The 11,627-nt window shown below is 44.7% G+C and overlaps 1 protein-coding gene across 1 annotated transcript in view; it reads left to right on the top strand.

Moving 5' to 3' along the window:
* The first annotated feature begins 2,227 nt into the window (after positions 1 to 2,227).
* Positions 2,228 to 11,627, top strand: part of BCR (BCR activator of RhoGEF and GTPase) — a 99,885-nt gene continuing 90,485 nt past the window's right edge. The window contains exon 1 of the mRNA XM_021549904.4: positions 2,228 to 4,363. Coding sequence (XP_021405579.1) covers positions 2,854 to 4,363 — 1,510 coding nt within the window. The 5' untranslated portion in view covers positions 2,228 to 2,853. The remainder of the gene's footprint in view (positions 4,364 to 11,627) is intronic.

The following is an 11,627-nucleotide window of genomic DNA, read 5'->3' as shown; positions in this document are numbered from 1 at the left end:
GTGCTGCTTTGTGTTTACGATTTTTTTTTTTAGTTTCAACCACATATTGATCAGAAACCATGTTTTGTTTCTCACTTTAAAAGCTAACCTTATGTCCTACGGGTTTTTTGTTTGTTTATTTGGTTTTTTTGTCCTCAAAAACCCGCAGTTCTTCCGCGTGGGATGATGCAGCGGCTCCTTCTTGCCACAAGAGGGAGCCCGGCGGTCGCTGCAGGATCTGCTCCGCGCCGGCTCGGGGGCGCTTTGCGATCTCCCACCGGCCAGCAGAGGGGATGTGCCGGGCGGGCCGGCCCGAGTTCAGCCCCTCATCGCAGGATTCTCCGTCTCAAATCACAGCTGTGCGTCTGCCACCGTAGTCTTAACGAAATGTTGTATCCAGTTAAAATACTGCTTTCTTCGATGCATAAAGTATCAGCAAAAATTCAGAGAACACTTCAATTCCCAGTGGAATTTCTGGAGTTGTGCTACCTCAGTAGATAAAGAGGGTGTAGTTGTTTATCAGTATTATTCACTAAAAGGTAAGTGTGCACACAGAAATCCCTCATGTGACTCATTACAGTTTTTACTCCCTCCAGAAAGGACACAAATGTCAGAAAAGTGGACCCAAATAGAAACCACTCCAAAAATAAATCAGTATGGTGAGCCTTCAGTAAAAGTTCTGTATGAATTCAGAACAGACCCCAGTGATGTCACATACCTGCTGGTTTTTATAACCATGCCAGTAAAATCTTATTATTCCTAGAAATACATTGCATGTCAGAATTTTGTTGGTCAAACTGCCATTAAGCAAAAAAAAAAAAAAAAAAAAAAAAAAAAAAAAAATCAATAGAGAAAAGGCAGTTTACTTCTGTGACAGATTGAGATGTGTTGAATGATTTATAGAGTTATTTATTAAACATATAGATTTTATAACTATTTAGGTCATAATCTGTTTTCCATATAGGTCAGCCAATGCCTGTTATGTGTTAAAAGCTGAGGAAACAAGTGCAGGAAAAGCAGTTAAAGCCAGGAAACAAAACCAAGAGGGATGAACTATGCAAAAGTGAATACATGAGTAGCCATTTGTGATATAGCTGAAAGTACCCCAAAATATTTTCATTGGCATATAAAAAAGCATGGAGAGGAAAACTGTTTAATGGATTTTGAAACAGTACATGTCTCAAAGGTAAGAGAGCTACTCCAGTGGAGTTGTGCTTTTCATTCCTATGGGATTTTATTGGTTCTTATGAGGGCTATATCCCACTCTCTTTTCTAGCAACATGTACCAGAAAAATATGCTTCACCACAAACATGAAAGGAAACAGTTTTATGGGGGATATGAGAGGTACATATCATCTTTGCCTGTCCTCCAAACAGGCAAGATGGAGCTTTGGTTGATTTTGACCCTTTTTTCAGAGGTTGAATTAGTACATGGAAAGGACACATGCTGTAAGCAAGGTTAAGAAGGAAGTGTGATGGTGTGATTTCAGAAGGAAAATAATACCCAGCACCCAGAATTCTGTTTAAATAATTTGCCACCCTTCACCCAGAGGTGAAGTGTGGGACTGAGTTACTGGGGCTAAATAATATACAAGACAAAAGTGAGACTAATGCCCAAAAAACAGCCTTTATTGTCAGTATCAGAGTAGCAGCTGCCCATCTCGGAGATCCAGCTTATAATTTACTGGCAGGGAAGGTAGAATCGAGGGAATGACAAGCGTGCTGCTAACCAGCACTTACATGAGTGGGGGAAAACGTGACCTTTGAAGGTGAGCTGCATCAATGCCTGGGAGGAGAGCCTTGTTATGAGCATAAGAGAGAGCACAGAGACGTGCTGATGTTTATACATTATATATGAGGGCATGGCTGTATGGACGGGAATGGATACCTCCCTATGCACACAGGGCTGTGTGCATGGCATGTTCTTAACCAGTCTTAGCTATGGTCATGTCTGTACGGTGTGAGGATGCCCAGGCCTGTGGCTGCAAGGGCGAGCGGGCGGGACTGCTCACGACTTTGCCTTTGTCTCACGGGGAGCCGCGGGGAAGGCGCCGGGGCCCCCCAGCCCCGCGGGTCCCCCGGCCCGGCCGGCCCGGCTGCCCCTTTAAGAGGCCCCAGCGCCGTGTCAGTGCCTGCGCCGGGTCCTTCCCTCCCCTCCCCTTCCGCAGCGCCGCCGGAGCCGGGCCGCGATGGGCCGCCGCGGGCAGCGGGGGCTGCGCCGCCGGGGGGGCTCCCGCGGGGCCGCGGGGCGCTCGGGCACCGCCGGCTAGCGGCGGAGCTCGGCCGGGACGCGCCGCCGCATCGCCGCCCCGCGCGGGGACCGTGCGCGCCCCGAGCGCAGCACAATAGCCGGGAGGAGGAGACAGGCAAAGGGGCAGGGGGAGAGGAGGAGAGAGAAAGAGAAAGCACAACACGGGGGCTGGCGAGGCAGCGCGGAGCGGAGGGCTCCGAGCGTGGCCGCGCTGAGGACCGTGCCCAGGACGGCGGCGAGAGGAGGTGGGTGGGGGGCGATATTTACCTTCCCTCCCCCGCCCCGAGCCCATTCCTTTGTCCACGCGCTTTGAAGTGCTGGGGGATCGCCAGGGTGGGAGCATTGTTGTTCGCCAGCAAACGATCAGTCATGCCGGGGAGAGAGTAGCGAGCGTACGCAGGGCTGAGGCCGGCAGAAGCAGAAGGAGACGGGGAGGAGAGACGATTGCGAGAGAGGATTGCTGCCTGCCTTCCAGTGCCCTGCATGGACCGCGAAAGAGACGCGCTGAGTTGACGCTGCCCGAGCTGTTTCTGCTTCTACATGTGAGATCCGGTTGGTTTTTTCTTTCCACCTCTTTCTCTCCAGCCTCCTTCTCGTATTCCCCACTTACTCCCGTATGCAAAATGGTGGACCCTGTGGGGTTTGTAGAGGCTTGGAAAGCACAATTTGCAGACTCTGAGCCTCCTAAAATGGAGCTGAAGTCTGTGGGAGACATTGAACAGGAACTGGAGATGTGCAAAGCATCTATCCGGAGACTGGAGATGGAGGTTAATAAAGAGAGGTTCCGCATGATTTACCTGCAGACTCTTCTGGCAAAGGAGAAGAAAAGCTATGATAGACAGAGATGGGGTTTTAAACGTGTTTCTCAGTTGCCTGAAGGGGGTGCAGAGCAGCAGATCCAGGACCTGCATCATCACCAGTCTGCTGACCAAGACGAATATGAAAAAAGCAAGTCACATCATGGGGAGGAAAAGTTCAAACCAAGGATACCCTCTATGCGGAAGCTGTCTACCCAGAGTGATGGGTCAGACCTGTCTCCTTTGGACAGCCCCCACCATGGAGAAGGAGAGCAGGACAGGTGTAAGTACTATGGTGAAGAGAAACTGAAGAGAGTTGTAGAAGACATGGAGAATCGCTGTGATACGGATGGCTCTCCTTCAAAACACAGATCGGCTTCCACTCGCAGGCTGGTGGGATCTGCTGAGAAGGAGGGATCATTTGAACCTAAGGAGAGAGGGAACAGCACCAGTGTGGCAGCCCTAAGGTCCAATTTTGAGAGAATGAAAAAGGTTAATTCACATTCTTCTAGTGAAAACAAGGATGTTGTTGAAAAGCCCTTTTATGTGAACATGGAGTATCATCATGAGAAGGGTCTAGTAAAGGTCAACGATAAAGATGTTTCTGATAAAATAAGCTCCCTTGGTAGCCAAGCCATGCAAATGGAACGAAAAAAGTCTTTGCACTCCCTGCCTTCTAACATGGTACCCAGCTTCAGCGAGTTCCAGAGGCCTGCCTACAGAGGAAGGTCCTCAGAGAGCAGCTTTGGCTATGATGGAGAATATGAGGATGCTGAACTGAACCCCAAATTTCTTAAAGATAACCTGATTAATGCCAATGGCAGCAACCGTTCACCTTGGCAGCCCATGGACTTTCAGCCGTATCAGAGTATCTATGTTGGTGGAATGATGGGGGAAGGAGAAGGAAAAGGACCTATTCTGCGAAATCAGGGCCCACCTGACCAGGAAAAACATCTCACGTGGCCCAGGAGATCTTATTCCCCCAGAAGTTTTGAAGATATTGGAGGAGGGTATACTCCTGATTGTAGCTCGAATGAGAACCTTACCTCCAGTGAGGAAGACTTCTCCTCAGGACAGTCCAGCCACGTCTCCCCCAGCCCCACCACTTACCGCATGTATCGGGATAAAAGCCGTTCCCCCTCCCAGAACTCCCAGCAGTCCTTTGACAGCAGCAGCCCACCAACCCCCCAGTCTCAAAAACGGCACCGGCAGCAGCAGGTCATCGTGTCCGAGGCCACTATTGTGGGTGTACGAAAAACAGGACAGATCTGGCCAAGTGATGGAGATCTGCCCTCTGCGAGATGTCACCAGGACAGCTGTTTCCACGGGGATACAGGTGTGTGCCAGCTTTTTGCTGAGTCTTTTAAATGTACAGAGCAGGGAATGGCACCATGGAAATGAATGGGAGACCCTGGGTGAATCACTGTGAGGGGGCAACTGTTTCGTATGAGAATTCTATGTTTAATTTGTAGTTTTGCTGTTTTAGGAAGATCATACAGAATATATGTCACACTGCATTTTAGGAATTCAGTCTGGATTCCCAGAAGGGTTGATTCAGACTTCTTTTGAGAGGATCAATGGAGTCCCATGTTAATAATTTCTTAAAGTATCAGTCTGAGCACTGAGCTAAAAAGGGGCCAGAACTTCACCAGGTATTCACCATCTGTGGTGAATTCATCACCAGTTTATTCCCTCACTCATATTTATGCACTATGAAGTAGTTAAACTCTACCTTAGAGGTGGTAGTGGGCCGGCAAGCCACAACCCGAGGGTTTTGCCAGAGCTTTGCCGATAATGATGCTGCTCCCACAGTCTTGTTTTTTCCTGTGTGTGTTAATTGCAGTGCTAGTTTCTCCTTCTGTCTCGTGTCAGCCTTCAATTAGAGCTGATTGGAGGTGATGATTGTGCAGCTCTGTTCTTGGAGCTTTCTGCTATCGCTGTGTGAAGGAAGAATTTGGAATACCAGGAAGCCCTGAGGGAAAAATTTTAACTAAATTTCAGCAGAATAAAACTTTTCATTTGGGGAAGAATAGGCAATGTTTGAACCTGATTTTATGTAACTCATTCAGGCGTGCAGGTGTGTCTGTGAAATCACAGTGAGTTTACAATTGGAAGAGGTATACAAGGAATTGTATTAATTCAGATGAATTTTTGAATGTATGTGGATGTCTGAACCTATTTAGCAAGGCAAGGCATGTAATGTAAGTAGTATCTTGTGCTAACACCTGTAGTCTACACAGTAAATGAAAATCAAATCCAGGAATGAAGAAAATAGGAATGTTTGTTTTGACAGATTTCTTTAATTATAAATCTGTGATTTCTTTCATGGGTTTTCTTTGTTTCTTTGAATCTCTCATTTTAATAAGGGATTAACATGTTATTTGTCAACAGGACCAAATTCCTGTAGTAGTGGGTGAATTCAGAGGCATGTTAGAGATGTCACTTTCTCAGGTTGTGAGAGTTTGTTCTCTTCTCAGCAGAGTAACAGCTTGAAGGAGATGCCTGGTTTTACTTTCCCTGCTGATTGTTTTTGTCAGCAATACTTTTGGGAGCAGCAATGGAGAGAGAACTCTTCTGTGCTGTGCTGCCATCCTCTTATCCTCTTGTATTATTGGAAGGCTGGACAGTTGTAATGGATGCTCAGTGTACATGGAAGCTCTGCAGCTCCTCACAGTGACTTCTCCCTTATCAGATTGGTTGGACATCTCTGTTTTCTCTCTGGGACTGCTGCATTCTTCCTGGGTTTTAGGGAGAGGCTGAGTCTTGTGCTCATTTGAACTGAGCTCTGCCATCTGTCTCTGCTCTTGTTTACTGATGCTCTTTAGATGACTGGGAAGCCTCCTGGCCATTTCAGTTTTTGCAGAAGGAAATAATGGGGTAAAAATAACAAAGGTGGATAAAGGTTGAAGATAAATTCAGCTTTCAAAAAGCAATAGGTAATTTTTATTTTAAATAATTTACCTGGGATGCAGTGATAAAAAAAAAAGGCAGCTGAAAAGGCAGAACACATACAATTCCTGGATGCACTGGAAAGCTTTGTGTCATGTTCCTAAGGATGACCACACATTGCAGGAAAGGACAGAATGTAACTGATCCACCTTCTGCTTTCCTCAGCACGGGGGGGTGACATGGCAAGCTTAGCAGGAACTTTCACCAGATGGCTAATCAGTACTGTCTTGCACATTAGCTGGTGGCAACTTTTTACTTAACTGAAAAGGCTTATGCCTTCAGGAGGGCTGTGTTTCTGATTAATTCCTACTGAGCATCATTTTATAGGAATTTTCTTTCCTTCCCGATTGGGATGAATTTTGATCTGAAACCAGTTGGCAGCACGTCCTTTTCATAAAACAAACAAAAGGCCTGAGAGAGCACTGTGTGATTATCTGGCTGGCTCCCATTCCCAGCTCCCCTGCTCTGATGCGGGCTGTTCTCCATCACCACGTGGTACCAAAGCCATTCACAGATCCAGACAGATTTTCCAGCACCTGTGGTTCAGTCGCTGGTTCTGCCAGGCTTCCCTAAAGTTTTGCTTGAATAGAGTGCAAGTTTCAATCACAGGAGGTTCTGGCCAGCCTTCATGTTAATTAGCATCAAGTAGGGTTTATTCAACAGTACTTGACTTCCCTCTGTATTCAGATTGTTGTGTGTTTTCTGGCTTTGCCTTTGATCACTCTTCCCTTAGTAATGTTGAGTGGACAGGTGCAGTGTGAAATTTTCATCTGGATCTGTCCCAGTGCACCTTGAGCTTGGCCAGCAGACACGTGCTGTTCTGTCCAAGTTATTTAATGACTTCACAGTTAAGTGATGTTTTCCTGATTTTGTATTAAAAAAAAAGGATGTAACTCTCAAGTGGATGGAGTCTGAGCCAAAATTTGAATCTGGGTTTTCGGAGGTGGATTAACAAAAACCTTAAAGCAGACCAAGGTATAGTAGGCTTTCAGTTTTTTCCAAGGAGCAGCATAAGAACTTCAGGGTTGAGAATTGGTAATAGCTGTACTTTCTATTAAACGTACTTAATGAAACCTGGGCTTGATATTACAGTTAATATTGTATCATTATTTTCCTGAGTGGGAATAGAAAAAAAAAATCACATCTTGACTTTGCATTAAGCTTGAATAGCTTTACTATGATTGTGAAGAAAGAACAAGATTTTTAAAATTCTGCCTTCTGTTAAACATTAGTTGTAGAAGTAGACATGAGAAAAGCCACTCATTGTGCATTTCTGCTTATGGTGAAGGGGAAAGTTGCACAGTACTGTTATGGAGCAATGAGACTTGCAATGGCCTCAGCTGGGACAGTTTTTAACTAACAGCAGTTTGTTAATGAAGAGCACACTGGAGCTGTTGCTTGGCTTTGGAGCTTGCTGCATAAAATCAGTGTTCTCACTCTGCGTGAAATGATTTTATCTGTCTGCATAATAACATAGAAACTTTTTGGAGTCCACATAAATAATATTTACCTGCCTCCCTCAAGGTGCCCTAGGACTAACTTCTGTTCACGTGAGAAGACTTGGTGGTGCTCTGAGAGAGTCCTGCCAGGCTCTTTCTCTAGACAGCCACCAACCACCACAGTGCTCAATATGAGGTCAGTTTGGGGATATGTGTAATTTAATTCCATTGGAGTGAGGTTTTACTTATTTTAGCCTCTACTAAATGTGGGAGTTCTGAATGTCCCTTTCTGGAGAGCATGGAACGTTCCTTATTTTTTTAGTGAGTTTAATGTAGGGAAGGGAAAAAGCAGTGGAATTTATGTGAACTGCAAACCTCACAATTCCTATTATGTCAGCAGAAGGCCATTTACAAACTTCTGCTTACCTAGAGCGGTAGGTTCTTCAGTTTTTGTGTGCCTTAAATGCCTGACCAGATAGGCAAGCATCTGAATTTCCTGCTTTTAAGGCAAACTTGACACTACTTGTTTGTAAAGCCCCAAGAAATCATGTAGTGTGTCATCATGGGAAGACCTTATTCTGTACCAGTTTCTGCAAGGGTTTGCTTCCTGAGTTATTTGCTTGCATCTTCTGAGATGTTAGTCAAGTTTCTTAATTCTTCACTTCTTCCACCCAGTATTGTATTCTGTGAATTTTAGTTTTGAGATGTAGTTTGAAAAGTTCTTTGCAGGATTTTGCAGACTCCTGAGGTAACATGCCAGTCCTGTTGCTGTTGTTCAGAAGCACAACTTCCCTTTGAGCAGCTGAGGCAGACTTCAGTCCACTCTGTAGAGATTCTTTCTTCTGAGGAGCTGAAATGTAGAACTTTTATAATGTGCAGATTGCTTGTTAATTTTAAGGCGTGCTGGGCCACAGGTTCTACTTTCCATCTGTGACTTACATTGGATCAATAATGCAGTTTAAATTTTCCTGACACTTGTGTAGTTCATTTTGCTATTACTTTTTAAACATGTTTTAATTCTTTCTTGTGATGATCAGTGATTTCTTAGGAGCAATGATGCCAAGATGCTGTTTAAATGCAACCCCCCACCCTGCCTTGCTTATCAGCGTTTTAGTGGCTTTTGAGATTTTGGAGATTATCAGGATGCTTGCACTACCACTCCCCTCTTGTTAGTCTGGTGGAGTGAAGAGCTCCCTCTCTTTCTCTTCCAGATTTCTCTTTCCCTACAGGAGAGTTTAATGGAATCTACAGAGCTGCTTTATGTCCCCAGTGACTGTAGTGGACACTGAAGTGTTTGTTTTGTTCCTTCTTCCACAGAGAGTTGCTGATGTTTACCTCAGGCCTACTAGAAGTAATAGCATGTAGGCAGTTTTTATTTTTTCTTTTCTTATGTCCACCCTAGATCAGGTACTTCTGCAGTCACAAAGCACCTGCCTTTGAAATGAGAGTGTAAACCATTCCACATAGTAGTTGTCTGGTACTGGGGAGCCCTGGAGACTGCTGGTGTCCCCTCATCTGCCTGTGAGAAGCTCATTTTCATGGTCCATGACAGGGAGATCAGAGTGGGGCTGCCTTTCCTATGGAGTAAGCAGACAGAGAGCTGTGAATTCTGCAAGTAGTGGACCAGAAAGCTGCTTGTCCTCCCTGCACCCTTAGCAGCAGGTCCAAAGGGGTGTCTGGCAGTGGAGATGAGCTCACTTTGTGCAGCTGCCACTGCTGCAAGAGGGCTTGTGCCTATGGGAGGCAGGCAGTGGCCTGTGGCTGGGCAGGTGAAATGTATTCCCAGTGCAGGCTTGAAGTTTGGGAGTGGTATAGGAAGCCAGCTAGGGCCAAGCAGCCCCAGAGCCACAGGATATCCATGCTATGCTGAGCACAGACTGCAATGCTGTGCTGGATACAAAACTGTTGGACCCAGGTGATTGCAGCTTGGTGATTTCTCAGAGCCAGGGGCCCGAGCCCTAAAGCTGTGCAGTGACTTTTGAAGTGATTTACTTGTGTGTGTAGGTGATAGACTTTAAAGCAGTGAATTATATTGGTGAATGAAGTGCTTTGGTCCCCTGTGTCTTGTCATCTCTAGCAAAGCTGTTAATGGTTTTAATCTTGAAGATTTTTATTGTTTAGTGTAAATATACATGATCCCATGTATAGACTTCCAGGGTGCAAAACTGGAACATTATACTCTTAATTCTTATAGTTATGCTATCTCAAGCTAATGGTGAGAAAAAGAAAGCTAAGAGCTTGCTAATTTGTGGAACTAATTGCTCTACCATTTTTCCTAAGTGCTTCCATTTGTCTTATATCTCTGGTTTGGATATTTGGATAAAATGCTAAGTACTGTGTTCAGTCACTCCTTCATTGACAGCTTGCTTTTGACTGCCACCAGCCAGTTTCACTGAGACCTAAGCAAAAGTAATAAAATGAGTTGACTGGAATGGCAAGGAGGCATTCTGAGTAACAGATTTAGGATGAAAGAAAAATAAGGTTAAATTAGAAAATTTGCTAAACCTTCAAGTGTGGGTGAGGAAATGCTTATTTTTGACTACTGGGCAGCATACTAGAGCTATATACTGACTCTTAAAAGCAGTGTTGTGTGTGGGAGGTGTGATTTGTAATCCAAATTTGGCTTTGAAGGCTACCTGAAAGACGGGCCAACAAAGGAGGCCTAAGCCTGTGAAGGTTTGGGCCCCAGTAATAGGCTGGAAAGAGTTCTTTTTGCAGTTTAGCAGTTTGCTCTCTAATGGCCTCCCTTGCTCCCCAACCACTTAGGGGCAAACAGCTATCATGCAGAGGCAAGGGGGACCTGTATTTCAGCTTCAAGGAATTTTGGAGGTCAGTCCATAAAGGTTAATGAGGTGAGACTTGGCAAGCTGTTTGAGAATTGCTCCATTTCAATTACCACAGGGAAGCATATTGCTGCTCATGAAAATCAGAGTGTTGATTGGAGGCACAGCTTATCTGGAGCTTGCTTTTCCCCAGAGAAACCAAGACCAGCAGTTTGGGTTTTTTTTTTACTGTCTCCTCTTTGATTTGTTCTGCTCAGTCAGATAAGCCTGGAAAGAATAATAAGGGTCTGATCCTGTTCTTCCCCTGGTGAAATATAAGTAATCTTATGCTGGCACATGTAGGAAAAGAAATGGTGTTCCAGTCCAAGTTGAATGGCAGATGGAGGGGTAGGCTGCAAGTGACTAGAGAAATGCTGGCATGGATTAGTTTGGGTGAGCTGCATGTGAATGAAGGACTTCCAAAACAGCAATTTGAGTGTCTTGGGTTACAAAACAGGTTTTGGCCAGCTCACTGAGGACAAAGTGGATTGCTTTCCTGATCATATCTTTAAATTACAAGTGATGTGAAAGTAACCATAAGCGGTAGGTAGAACCTTGAATGTTAGTCTGTCCTTCTACTGAGACGGTTTTACAGATTCATAACTTCTCTAATTTTCTTTCAAATTGTATTGTATGTGTTTTAAACAGTAAAAGTGTCCTGTGTAGGACAATTTGTTGTATTTCTGCCACAAAATCTGGCTCAGTTTGCAGATCTGTCTGTTACTAAAACAACAAAGCATGTCTCCCTCTCCCTGTCTTCTTCCTAAATGCCAAAATGGTATCTCTCAGACCCCCTCTTAACCAGGTTATGGCTCATGGAGTAATCAGATTATTGCAAATGTAATTGGAGTCTCTGCTTTAGAGGAAGCTCTGCCCAAATGTGGCAGCTGGAGTAAAGTTAGTTGCTCATGGCTACATGGATACTCGAGGAGTATGTGTGAGAATCCACAGGGACTGCCCTGTAGGACGAGTGAGTTGTTAAAATTCAGTCTGTTGGTCTATATTACTGAATTGTGCCTGTTGGTATTACAGGCTTCTTGCATAGTTGTTACTTTTTGTTATTTTGCAGTCATTTCACCAATCTCTGTTACTACTGGGTGGGGTGGGTTTTTAAAAAATTATTTTTTTTATCTTGTAGATGAGAAAGATTATTTCCAGAAGAGTAGATCCACCACAACCTTCTTTCTTTTAAAAATAATACTTCTTTTTTTTAACCCTCAAAATCACCCCATCCTCTTCAGGAGCTTCTGTGCAAATTCTGAAGTATCCAAAATCCACAAATTATTTGCAGATTGGTCTATGACAACAGCTCAGTAGCAACTATGGTAGGCTGCTATGTATCACACAGTATTATATGAAATCTAAGCAGGCAGCCCTTGCAGGAGGAGTT

This window comes from Lonchura striata, chromosome 15 (genome assembly GCF_050655825.1).
Source record: "Lonchura striata isolate lonStrDom1 chromosome 15, ASM5065582v1, whole genome shotgun sequence".
Classification (NCBI taxonomy): Eukaryota; Metazoa; Chordata; class Aves; order Passeriformes; family Estrildidae; genus Lonchura; species Lonchura striata.
Note: the sequence above shows the minus strand (reverse complement) of the source record. Positions and strands in the feature narration are given on the sequence as shown.